Source organism: Hyla sarda, chromosome 4 (genome assembly GCF_029499605.1).
Source record: "Hyla sarda isolate aHylSar1 chromosome 4, aHylSar1.hap1, whole genome shotgun sequence".
Taxonomy (NCBI): domain Eukaryota; kingdom Metazoa; phylum Chordata; class Amphibia; order Anura; family Hylidae; genus Hyla; species Hyla sarda.
The window spans coordinates 125,833-139,943 of NC_079192.1; the positions used below are offsets into that span (position 1 = coordinate 125,833).

The following is a 14,111-nucleotide window of genomic DNA, read 5'->3' on the forward strand; positions in this document are numbered from 1 at the left end:
GAAGATTTCTAGGTATAGTTTTTTTTTGTGCTTTTTGACCCTAGCTTAGTCCCTTGGTTATTCGAGCACCACTTGGTAAGAAATGTGTTGGTTTTTGGGCCCAGTTTAATCCCCTAATAATCCTGGCACCACCCAGGGGAAACACGTTGGGAAATGTGCTGGTATATATTTTCTGTGATCCTGACACCACTTTTGTTAGTATAGGGCAGTAGTCTTCAACCTGCGCACCTCCAGATGTTGCAAAACTACAACTCCCAGCATGCCCGGACAGCCAACGGCTGTCCGGGCATGCTGGTAGTTGTAGTTTTGCAACATCTGGAGGTCCACAGGTTGAAGACCACTAGTATAGGGTTTTGTTTTATGCCTTCTGTCCCCAGTTTAGTCCCCTGATGATCTTGGCAAAATGTATTGGGCGATGTGTTGGCATATATTTTTGTGTTGTCCTTTTTGACCCAGTTTTGTTCCCTGATGATCTTGGCACCACCCAGTAAGAAATGTGTTGGAACATTTGTTGGTATAGATTCCTAGTTTTGTCCCCTGATGATCCCAGCACCACCCGGGGAAAAAGTGTTGGATTATATTTGTTGGTTTTGGTTTCTGTATTGTACTTTTTGACCCCAGTTTTATCCCCTGATGATCCACCCAGAATGAAACATGTTGGGACATTCTTTAATATAGGTTTTGGTTGATCTCATATTTGGTTACTCTTCCTTACTCTGTGATGCGTCACATGCAGCCCTCACCCCGCACTCACCGTTGTGCACCATCATGGACATAGTACGGGCCAACTCTAGTAGGGTGGCGGTGCCCACTCCAGATTTTGCAGCACCGGGGCCCCAGGAATCCCGTTGGGCTCCTACTACAATGTAGTGTTCTGCGGATACAAATGATGTGAATGGATTAGTGCGGGCACAGGCGGGCACTGAGGGGGGGGGGGGGGGGGGGATCTGCTCACCAGGCTCAACACGACCAGTGATGGTGCCAAACACGTTGTGCAGCTCTTTGCTCTGACGGATATTGGTCACCTCCAACTGAACCTGGTGATCCCGATCGGACAATGCTGGGCCCAACCCATGAGAGGGGAAGTCTGCGGCCCTCCAGGATTCAGAGGCGAAGGGCCCCGCCAGCCTCCTGCCAAGAAAAGTACAACATGAAACATCTCACCGCGTGTTATACTCAAGATGGTTCTCCAGCCACATCCAGAGCTGCAATCACAGTTCTTTTATTTGTTACATTGTATAAAATATTTGTTATATCATGTATAATACTCCAGTCACATCTAAAGCTGCAATCACGATCCTGCTGAGTATATATGATATTCAGATTATGATGTAATAGCAGAATTGTGATTGCAGCTCTAGAGGTGACCAGAGTATGTATGATGAGTGATTGTAGCTCTGGGGGTGACCTGAGTATATATGATGAGTGATTGCAGCTCTGGGGGTGACCTGAGTATATATGATGAGTGATTGTAGCTCTAAAGGTGACCTGAGTATATATAATGAGTGATTGCAGCTCTAAAGGTGACCTGAGTATATATAATGAGTGATTGCAGCTCTGGAGGTGACCTGAGTATATATGATGATGAGTGATTGCAGCTCTGGGGGTGACCTGAGTATATATGATGATGAGTGATGCAGCTCTGGAGGTGACCTGAGTATATATGATGAGTGATGCAGCTCTGGAGGTGACCTGAGTATATATGATGATGAGTGATTGCAGCTCTGGAGGTGACCTGAGTATGTATAATGAGTGATGCAGCTCTGGATGTGACCTGAGTATATATGATGATGATGAGTGATTGCAGCTCTGGGGGTGACCTGAGTATATATGATGATGAGTAATTGCAGCTCTGGGGGTGACCTGAGTATATATGATGATGAGTGATTGCAGCTCTGGGGGTGACCTGAGTATATATGATGATGAGTGATTGCAGCTCTGGGGGTGACCTGAGTATATATGATGATGAGTGATTGCAGCTCTGGAGGTGACCTGAGTATATATGATGATGAGTGATTGCAGCTCTGGAGGTGACCTGAGTATATATGATGATGAGTGATTGCAGCTCTGGGGGTGACCTGAGTACATGTGATGAGTGATGCAGCTCTGGGGGTGACCTGAGTATATATGATGATGAGTGATTGCAGCTCTGGGGGTGACCTGAGTATATATGATGATGAGTGATTGCAGCTCTGGGGGTGACCTGAGTACATGTGATGAGTGATGCAGCTCTGGGGGTGACCTGAGTATATATAATGAGTGATGCAGCTCTGGGGGTGACCTGAGTATATATGATGAGTGATGCAGCTCTGGAGGTGACCTGAGTATATATGATGAGTGATGCAGCTCTGGAGGTGACCTGAGTATATATGATGAGTGATGCAGCTCTGGGGGTGACCTGAGTATATATGATGATGAGTGATTGCAGCTCTGGGGGTGACCTGAGTACATGTGATGAGTGATGCAGCTCTGGGGGTGACCTGAGTATATATAATGAGTGATGCAGCTCTGGGGGTGACCTGAGTACATGTGATGAGTGATGCAGCTCTGGGGGTGACCTGAGTATATATAATGAGTGATGCAGCTCTGGGGGTGACCTGAGTATATATGATGAGTGATGCAGCTCTGGGGGTGACCTGAGTATATATAATGATGAGTGATGCAGCTCTGGGGGTGACCTGAGTATATATAATGAGTGATGCAGCTCTGGGGGTGACCTGAGTATGTATGATGATGAGTGATTGCAGCTCTGGGGGTGACCTGAGTAGAAGTGATGATGAGCGATGCAGCTCTGGGGGTCACCTGAGTATATATGATGAGTGATGCAGCTCGGGAGGTGACCTTAGTATATATGATGATGAGTGATGCAGCTCTGGAGGTGACCTGAGTATATATGATGAGTGATGCAGCTCTGGAGGTGACCTGAGTATATATGATGAGTGATGCAGCTCTGGAGGTGACCTGAGTATATATGATGATAAGTGATGCAGCTCTGGGGGTGACCTGAGTATATATGATGATGAGTGATGCAGCTCTGGAGGTGACCTGAGTATATATGATGAGTGATGCAGCTCTGGAGGTGACCTGAGTATATATGATGAGTGATGCAGCTCTGGAGGTGACCTGAGTATATATGATGATGAGTGATGCAGCTCTGGAGGTGACCTAAGTATATATGATGATGAGTGATGCAGCTCTGGGGGTGACCTGAGTATATATATATGATGAGTGATGCAGCTCTGGAGGTGACCTGAGGATATATGATGAGTGATGCAGCTCTGGAGGTGACCTGAGTATATATGATGAGTGATGCAGCTCTGGAGGTGACCTGAGTATATATGATGATGAGTGATTGCAGCTCTGGGGGTGACCTGAGTATATATAATGAGTGATGCAGCTCTGGAGGTGACCTGAGTATATATAATGAGTGATGCAGCTCTGGAGGTGACCTGAGTATATATGATGAGTGATGCAGCTCTGGAGGTGACCTGAGTACATATGATGTGAGTGATTGCAGCTCTGGAGGTGACCTGAGTATATATGATGATGAGTGATGCAGCTCTGGGGGTGACCTGAGTATATATAATGAGTGATGCAGCTCTGGAGGTGACCTGAGTATATATAATGAGTGATGCAGCTCTGGAGGTGACCTGAGTATATATGATGATAAGTGATGCAGCTCTGGAGGTGACCTGAGTATATATGATGATAAGTGATGCAGCTCTGGGGGTGACCTGAGTATATATAATGAGTGATGCAGCTCTGGAGGTGACCTGAGTATATATGATGATAAGTGATGCAGCTCTGGGGGTGACCTGAGTATATATGATGATAAGTGATGCAGCTCTGGGGGTGACCTGAGTAAATATAATGAGTGATGCAGCTCTGGAGATGACCTGAGTATATATGATAAGTGATGCAGCTCTGGGGGTGACCTGAGTATATATGATGATGAGTGATTGCATCTCTGGAGGTGACCTGAGTATATATGATGAGTGATGCAGCTCTGGAGGTGACCTGAGTACATATGATGTGAGTGATTGCAGCTCTGGAGGTGACCTGAGTATATATGATGATGAGTGATGCAGCTCTGGGGGTGACCTGAGTATATATAATGAGTGATGCAGCTCTGGAGGTGACCTGAGTATATATGATGATAAGTGATGCAGCTCTGGGGGTGACCTGAGTATATATAATGAGTGATGCAGCTCTGGAGGTGACCTGAGTATATATGATGATAAGTGATGCAGCTCTGGGGGTGACCTGAGTATATATGATGATAAGTGATGCAGCTCTGGAGGTGACCTGAGTATATATGATGATAAGTGATGCAGCTCTGGGGGTGACCTGAGTATATATAATGAGTGATGCAGCTCTGGAGGTGACCTGAGTATATATGATGATAAGTGATGCAGCTCTGGGGGTGACCTGAGTATATATGATGATAAGTGATGCAGCTCTGGGGGTGACCTGAGTAAATATAATGAGTGATGCAGCTCTGGAGATGACCTGAGTATATATGATGATAAGTGATGCAGCTCTGGGGGTGACCTGAGTATATATGATGAGTGATGCAGCTCTGGAGGTGACCTGAGTATATATGATGATGAGTGATTGCATCTCTGGAGGTGACCTGAGTATATATGATGAGTGATGCAGCTCTGGAGGTGACCTGAGTACATATGATGTGAGTGATTGCAGCTCTGGAGGTGACCTGAGTATATATGATGATGAGTGATGCAGCTCTGGAGGTGACCTGAGTATATATGATGATAAGTGATGCAGCTCTGGAGGTGACCTGAGTATATATGATGATAAGTGATGCAGCTCTGGGGGTGACCTGAGTATATATAATGAGTGATGCAGCTCTGGAGGTGACCTGAGTATATATGATGATAAGTGATGCAGCTCTGGGGGTGACCTGAGTATATATGATGATAAGTGATGCAGCTCTGGGGGTGACCTGAGTATATATGATGAGTGATGCAGCTCTGGAGATGACCTGAGTATATATGATGATAAGTGATGCAGCTCTGGGGGTGACCTGAGTATATATGATGAGTGATGCAGCTCTGGAGATGACCTGAGTATATATGATGTTAAGTGATGCAGCTCTGGGGGTGACCTGAGTATATATGATGATGAGTGATGCAGCTCTGGAGGTGACCTGAGTATATATAATGATGAGTGATGCAGCTCTGGGGTTGACCTGAGTATATATAATGAGTGATGCAGCTCTGGAGGTGACCTGAATATATATGATGATAAGTGATGCAGCTCTGGAGGTGACCTGAGTATATATAATGAGTGATGCAGCTCTGGAGGTGACCTGAGTATATATAATGAGTGATGCAGCTCTGGAGGTGACCTGAGTATATATGATGATGAGTGATGCAGCTCTGGAGGTGACCTGAGTATATATGATGATAAGTGATGCAGCTCTGGGGGTGACCTGAGTATATATGATGATAAGTGATGCAGCTCTGGAGGTGACCTGAGTATATATAATGAGTGATGCAGCTCTGGAGGTGACCCGAGTATATATGATGATAAGTGATGCAGCTCTGGGGGTGACCTGAGTATATATGATGATGAGTGATGCAGCTCTGGAGGTGACCTGAGTATATATAATGATGAGTGATGCAGCTCTGGGGTTGACCTGAGTATATATAATGAGTGATGCAGCTCTGGAGGTGACCTGAATATATATGATGATAAGTGATGCAGCTCTGGAGGTGACCTGAGTATATATAATGAGTGATGCAGCTCTGGAGGTGACCTGAGTATATATAATGAGTGATGCAGCTCTGGAGGTGACCTGAGTATATATAATGAGTGATGCAGCTCTGGAGGTGACCTGAGTATATATGATGATAAGTGATGCAGCTCTGGGGGTGACCTGAGTATATATGATGATAAGTGATGCAGCTCTGGAGGTGACCTGAGTATATATAATGAGTGATGCAGCTCTGGAGGTGACCCGAGTATATATGATGATAAGTGATGCAGCTCTGGGGGTGACCTGAGTATAAAACCATCGCTCAGACTGAGTTGTTTGCGTTTACCTTCAAATTCAGTCCAATGGCAGAAAAAATGAAACTATTTATTCAGAAACACTGCTTTATCTTTCAAGATGATCCCGACCTACAAACCATTAGCCATCAGAAACCAGTCATCTCTTTTATAAGTGAAAACTATCGGCAGTTCCATCGTGCGCAGCAAGTTCACTGGGACAAATCCAAATGTAACTTGGTTACGAAGATCGCTCCCAGCAGGGAACTACTAGTGCGGCTCGTGTGCTTGGTGCAGGTTTATGGATACGAATAAAGTCTCCGGCATCGGATCGTGTGTTGTAGAATCTAAAGCCTTGTGTAAAGTCTCCGGCATCGGATCGTGTGTTGTAGAATCTATAGCCTTGTGTAAAGTCTCCGGCATCGGATCGTGTGTTGTAGAATCTAAAGCCTTGTGTAAAGTCTCCGGCATCGGATCGTGTGTTGTAGAATCTATAGCCTTGTGTAAAGTCTCCGGCATCGGATCGTGTGTTGTAGAATCTAAAGCCTTGTGTAAAGTCTCCGGCATCGGATCGTGTGTTGTAGAATCTATAGCTTTGTGTAAAGTCTCCGGCATCGGATCGTGTGTTGTAGAATCTAAAGCCTTGTGTAAAGTCTCCGGCATCGGATCGTGTGTTGTAGAATCTATAGCCTTGTGTAAAGTCTCCGGCATCGGATCGTGTGTTGTAGAATCTAAAGCCTTGTGTAAAGTCTCCGGCATCGGATCGTGTGTTGTAGAATCTAAAGCCTTGTGTAAAGTCTTCGGCATCGGATCGTGTGTTGTAGAATCTAAAGCCTTGTGTAAAGTCTCCGGCATCAGATCGTGTGTTGTAGAATCTATAGCCTTGTGTAAAGTCTCCGGCATCGGATCGTGTGTTGTAGAATCTAAAGCCTTGTGTAAAGTCTCCGGCATCAGATCGTGTGTTGTAGAATCTAAAGCCTTGTGTAAAGTCTCCGGCATCGGATCGTGTGTTGTAGAATCTAAAGCCTTGTGTAAAGTCTCCGGCATCGGATCGTGTGTTGTAGAATCTATAGCTTTGTGTAAAGTCTCCGGCATCGGATCGTGTGTTGTAGAATCTAAAGCCTTGTGTAAAGTCTTCGGCATCGGATCGTGTGTTGTAGAATCTAAAGCCTTGTGTAAAGTCTCCAGCATCGGATCGTGTGTTGTAGAATCTAAAGCCTCGTGTAAAGTCTCCGGCATCAGATCGTGTGTTGTAGAATCTATAGCCTTGTGTAAAGTCTCCGGCATCGGATCGTGTGTTGTAGAATCTAAAGCCTTGTGTAAAGTCTCCGGCATCAGATCGTGTGTTGTAGAATCTATAGCCTTGTGTAAAGTCTCCAGCATCGGATCGTGTGTTGTAGAATCTTAAGCCTTGTGTAAAGTCTCCGGCATCGGATCGTGTGTTGTAGAATCTAAAGCCTTGTGTAAAGTCTCCGGCATCGGATCGTGTGTTGTAGAATCTAAAGCCTTGTGTAAAGTCTCCGGCATCGGATCATGTGTTGTAGAATCTAAAGCCTTGTGTAAAGTCTGCGGCATCGGATCGTGTGTTGTAGAATCTTAAGCCTTGTGTAAAGTCTCTGGCATCGGATCGTGTGTTGTAGAATCTTAAGCCTTGTGTAAAGTCTTCGGCATCGGATCGTGTGTTGTAGAATCTAAAGCCTTGTGTAAAGTCTGCGGCATCGGATCGTGTGTTGTAGAATCTAAAGCCTCGTGTAAAGTCTCCGGCATCGGATCGTGTGTTGTAGAATCTTAAGCCTTGTGTAAAGTCTCCGGCATCGGATCGTGTGTTGTAGAATCTATAGCCTTGTGTAAAGTCTGCGGCATCGGATCGTGTGTTGTAGAATCTAAAGCCTTGTGTAAAGTCTCCGGCATCTGATCGTGTGTTGTAGAATCTATAGCCTTGTGTAAAGTCTCCGGCATCGGATCGTGTGTTGTAGAATCTTAAGCCTTGTGTAAAGTCTCTGGCATCGGATCGTGTGTTGTAGAATCTATAGCCTTGTGTAAAGTCTTCGGCATCGGATCGTTTGTTGTAGAATCTAAAGCCTTGTGTAAAGTCTCCGGCATCGGATCATGTGTTGTAGAATCTAAAGCCTTGTGTAAAGTCTGCGGCATCGGATCGTGTGTTGTAGAATCTATAGCCTTGTGTAAAGTCTCCGGCATCGGATCGTGTGTTGTAGAATCTATAGCCTTGTGTAAAGTCTCCGGCATCGGATCGTGTGTTGTAGAATCTAAAGCCTTGTGTAAAGTCTCCGGCATCGGATCATGTGTTGTAGAATCTAAAGCCTTGTGTAAAGTCTCCGGCATCGGATCATGTGTTGTAGAATCTAAAGCCTTGTGTAAAGTCTCCGGCATCGGATCGTGTGTTGTAGAATCTATAGCCTTGTGTAAAGTCTCTGGCATCGGATCATGTGTTGTAGAATCTAAAGCCTTGTGTAAAGTCTCCGGCATCGGATCGTGTGTTGTAGAATCTATAGCCTTATGTAAAGTCGTCGGCATCGGATCGTGTGTTGTAGAATCTATAGCCTTGTGTAAAGTCTCCGGCATCGGATCGTGTGTTGTAGAATCTAAAGCCTTGTGTAAAGTCTCCGGCATCGGATCGTGTGTTGTAGAATCTAAAGCCTTGTGTAAAGTCTCCGGCATCGGATCGTGTGTTGTAGAATCTAAAGCCTTGTGTAAAGTCTCCGGCATCGGATCGTGTGTTGTAGAATCTTAAGCCTTGTGTAAAGTCTCCGGCATCGGATCGTGTGTTGTAGAATCTATAGCCTTGTGTATGGGATAGTGTGTAAGTGTTTCTACATAGGGTGCATTATTAGATCTCTAAACACTCGTTTTAGGGAACAAATGTATTCACTCAAGACTAAGAAGGGCTCGCCACGGTTCATAGCACTCGTCCAAGGTACATAACAATGATCCCTCTTGCTTGAAGATCTGCGGCATTGAAAGGGTGTTCCCCACTGAGGACATTGAGAAACGAAAGCGAGATGGATCGTTTACACCGGAGCATTGGCCAATCTCGGCTTGAATGATCGCTCTGATCTTAGAATATTTATATAAATAAGAAAGCGATGGCGTTTCATGTTTGTAATCATTTTCTAATGTTGTTCATCTCTGTGGCTGTTCACATGATGCATCTGTGTCACGTGGGTCGAATACTTTTTTACCTCCCCTCACACAGGTGCAGCGTGTAGTCTGATGAAACAGACAATCATGTGACACAAACGCAGTAATCGCAGCGCCGCCCAGGCGTCTGACCCCGTCTTACTGGTGAATTTTTATGCATTGAATACACAAGAATAAAGCTTTGGAACAGGGATTTGGTGAGTGGCCTCTTATCCTTCTTCACTTGTTTGCTACAGCGCGTACCTGCATTTCTATGCTTGAGATTGAGCAACTCCTCCACCGGTTCACCTGATTCACCCCTACACATAGCTGGACTGCCCGGTACTCACCATTCAGGATCCTGGTTGTGCCGACCGCTGTCTCTTCCTTTATCATTGAGTATATATGATGAGTGATGCAGTTCTGGGGGTGACCTGAGTATATATAATGAGTGATTGCAGCTCTGGGGGTGACCTGAGTATATATATATAATGAGTGATGCAGCTCTGGGGGTGACCTGAGTATATATGATGAGTGATGCAGCTCTGGGGGTGACCTGAGTATATATGATGAGTGATTGCAGCTCTGGAGGTGACCTGAGTATATATGATGAGTGATGCAGCTCTGGAGGTGACCTGAGTATATATGATGAGTGATGCAGCTCTGGAGGTGACCTGAGTATATATGATGAGTGATGCAGCTCTGGGGGTGACCTGAGTATATATGATGAGTGATGCAGCTCTGGAGGTGACCTGAGTATATATGATGATGAGTGATGCAGCTCTGGAGGTGACCTGAGTATATATGATGAGTGATGCAGCTCTGGGGGTGACCTGAGTATATATAATGAGTGATTGCAGCTCTGGGGGTGACCTGAGTATATATGATGAGTGATGCAGCTCTGGGGGTGACCTGAGTATATATAATGAGTGATTGCAGCTCTGGGGGTGACCTGAGTATATATGATGAGTGATGCAGCTCTGGAGGTGACCTGAGTATATATGATGAGTGATGCAGCTCTGGGGGTGACCTGAGTATATATGATGAGTGATGCAGCTCTGGAGGTGACCTGAGTATATATGATGAGTGATGCAGCTCTGGAGGTGACCTGAGTATATATGATGAGTGATGCAGCTCTGGGGGTGACCTGAGTATTTATGATGAGTGATGCAGCTCTGGAGGTGACCTGAGTATATATGATGAGTGATGCAGCTCTGGGGGTGACCTGAGTATTTATGATGAGTGATGCAGCTCTGGAGGTGACCTGAGTATATATGATGAGTGATGCAGCTCTGGGGGTGACCTGAGTATATATGATGAGTGATGCAGCTCTGGGGGTGACCTGAGTATTTATGATGAGTGATGCAGCTCTGGAGGTGACCTGAGTATATATGATGAGTGATGCAGCTCTGGAGGTGACCTGAGTATATATGATGAGTGATGCAGCTCTGGAGGTGACCTGAGTATTTATGATGAGTGATGCAGCTCTGGGGGTGACCTGAGTATATATGATGAGTGATGCAGCTCTGGGGGTGACCTGAGTATTTATGATAAGTGATGCAGCTCTGGAGGTGACCTGAGTATATATGATGAGTGATGCAGCTCTGGAGGTGACCTGAGTATATATGATGAGTGATGCAGCTCTGGGGGTGACCTGAGTATTTATGATGAGTGATGCAGCTCTGTAGGTGACCTGAGTATATTGGAGGGGCAAGCTGTGCATAACTAGCTTGCCCCCTGTCTGGTGAGCAGTTAAGGGGTTAAGAAATGTACAGGCAAGGTTTTTAGCCCCCTCCCCCGCCTGTAAAACTTGCAAATGGCTACAGTGGTATGTCCCATGGGTGGGGGGGGGGAAGGAGTGCACCAATCAGGGGTTTAAATAGTTTCCCGGGCTTTCAGAGGCCCTCCCCTGGGTATTTATAGCTGTGGTGCCTCCCTTTCCCCCCTCAATCTGCCCAGGACCCAGAGTTTTGCCCTCCCTCCCTTTTTGGATCTCTGTTTATTGTAAGTCACAGCTTGGCGGTAAGAAGACGGTGAAAACGGGGTCAACCCGGAGTAGACCTCCACACAGGACAGTGTGGCAGCACCTCTCGGGTTGGCAAGAAGCCAATCGGTGTCTTTGTTACAGTTTAATTGTTATTTATATAAGTAATTTTATAAATAAAGCTGTGGCCGATTCCCACCCACGGAAAAGTTAAATTGTTGTTGTGTCAGTTATTATTTAATTAATTATTGTAATAAGGGGGAGGGGTAGTTATAGCCGCTAGGTGCTAATTGGGTCTCAACAGTCATGATGAGTGATGCAGCTCTGGAGGTGACCTGAGTATATATGATGATGAGTAATTGCAGCTCTGGGGGTGACCTGAGTATATATGATGATGAGTGATGCAGCTCTGGAGGTGACCTGAGTATATATGATGAGTGATGCAGCTCTGGAGGTGACCTGAGTATATATGATGATAAGTGATGCAGCTCTGGAGGTGACCTGAGTATATATGATGAGTGATGCAGCTCTGGAGGTGACCTGAGTATATATGATGAGTGATGCAGCTCTGGGGGTGACCTGAGGATATATGATGATGAGTGATTGCAGCTCTGGGGGTGACCTGAGTACATGTGATGAGTGATGCAGCTCTGGGGGTGACCTGAGTATATATAATGAGTGATGCAGCTCTGGGGGTGACCTGAGTACATGTGATGAGTGATGCAGCTCTGGGGGTGACCTGAGTATATATAATGAGTGATGCAGCTCTGGGGGTGACCTGAGTATATATGATGAGTGATGCAGCTCTGGGGGTGACCTGAGTATATATAATGATGAGTGATGCAGCTCTGGGGGTGACCTGAGTATATATAATGAGTGATGCAGCTCTGGGGGTGACCTGAGTATGTATGATGATGAGTGATTGCAGCTCTGGGGGTGACCTGAGTAGAAGTGATGATGAGCGATGCAGCTCTGGGGGTCACCTGAGTATATATGATGAGTGATGCAGCTCGGGAGGTGACCTTAGTATATATGATGATGAGTGATGCAGCTCTGGAGGTGACCTGAGTATATATGATGAGTGATGCAGCTCTGGAGGTGACCTGAGTATGTATGATGATGAGTGATTGCAGCTCTGGGGGTGACCTGAGTAGAAGTGATGATGAGCGATGCAGCTCTGGGGGTCACCTGAGTATATATGATGAGTGATGCAGCTCGGGAGGTGACCTTAGTATATATGATGATGAGTGATGCAGCTCTGGAGGTGACCTGAGTATATATGATGAGTGATGCAGCTCTGGAGGTGACCTGAGTATATATGATGAGTGATGCAGCTCTGGAGGTGACCTGAGTATATATGATGAGTGATGCAGCTCTGGAGGTGACCTGAGTATATATAATGAGTGATGCAGCTCTGGGGGTGACCTGAGTATATATAATGAGTGATGCAGCTCTGGAGGTGACCTGAGTATATATGATGAGTGATGCAGCTCTGGGGGTGACCTGAGTATATATAATGATAAGTGATTGCAGCTCTGGGGGTGACCTGAGTATATATGATGAGTGATGCAGCTCTGGGGGTGACCTGAGTATATACAATGAGTGATGCAGCTCTGGGGGTGACCTGAGTATATATGATGAGTGATGCAGCTCTGGAGGTGACCTGAGTATATATGATGATGAGTGATGCAGCTCTGGAGGTGACCTGAGTATATATGATGATGAGTGATGCAGCTCTGGGGGTGACCTGAGTATATATATATGATGAGTGATGCAGCTCTGGAGGTGACCTGAGGATATATGATGAGTGATGCAGCTCTGGAGGTGACCTGAGTATATATGATGAGTGATGCAGCTCTGGAGGTGACCTGAGTATATATGATGAGTGATGCAGCTCTGGAGGTGACCTGAGTATATATGATGATGAGTGATGCAGCTCTGGAGGTGACCTGAGTATATATGATGATGAGTGATGCAGCTCTGGGGGTGACCTGAGTATATATATATGATGAGTGATGCAGCTCTGGAGGTGACCTGAGGATATATGATGAGTGATGCAGCTCTGGAGGTGACCTGAGTATATATGATGAGTGATGCAGCTCTGGAGGTGACCTGAGTATATATGATGATGAGTGATTGCAGCTCTGGGGGTGACCTGAGTATATATAATGAGTGATGCAGCTCTGGAGGTGACCTGAGTATATATAATGAGTGATGCAGCTCTGGAGGTGACCTGAGTATATATGATGAGTGATGCAGCTCTGGAGGTGACCTGAGTACATATGATGTGAGTGATTGCAGCTCTGGAGGTGACCTGAGTATATATGATGATGAGTGATGCAGCTCTGGGGGTGACCTGAGTATATATAATGAGTGATGCAGCTCTGGAGGTGACCTGAGTATATATAATGAGTGATGCAGCTCTGGAGGTGACCTGAGTATATATGATGATAAGTGATGCAGCTCTGGAGGTGACCTGAGTATATATGATGATAAGTGATGCAGCTCTGGGGGTGACCTGAGTATATATAATGAGTGATGCAGCTCTGGAGGTGACCTGAGTATATATGATGATAAGTGATGCAGCTCTGGGGGTGACCTGAGTATATATGATGATAAGTGATGCAGCTCTGGGGGTGACCTGAGTAAATATAATGAGTGATGCAGCTCTGGAGATGACCTGAGTATATATGATAAGTGATGCAGCTCTGGGGGTGACCTGAGTATATATGATGATGAGTGATTGCATCTCTGGAGGTGACCTGAGTATATATGATGAGTGATGCAGCTCTGGAGGTGACCTGAGTACATATGATGTGAGTGATTGCAGCTCTGGAGGTGACCTGAGTATATATGATGATGAGTGATGCAGGTCTGGGGGTGACCTGAGTATATATAATGAGTGATGCAGCTCTGGAGGTGACCTGAGTATATATGATGATAAGTGATGCAGCTCTGGGGGTGACCTGAGTATATA

The 14,111-nt window shown here is 45.8% G+C and overlaps 1 protein-coding gene across 3 annotated transcripts in view; it reads right to left on the bottom strand.

Annotated features, from left to right (window-relative positions):
- TFR2 (transferrin receptor 2) overlaps positions 1-14,111 on the bottom strand; it is a 150,091-nt gene that overhangs the window by 38,415 nt on the left and 97,565 nt on the right. For all 3 annotated transcript variants that reach the window (XM_056569953.1, XM_056569952.1, XM_056569951.1), the window contains 2 exons: positions 956-1,131; positions 755-874 (listed from right to left, as the gene is read on the bottom strand). In XM_056569953.1, coding sequence (XP_056425928.1) covers positions 755-874; positions 956-1,131 — 296 coding nt within the window. The remainder of the gene's footprint in view (positions 1-754; positions 875-955; positions 1,132-14,111) is intronic.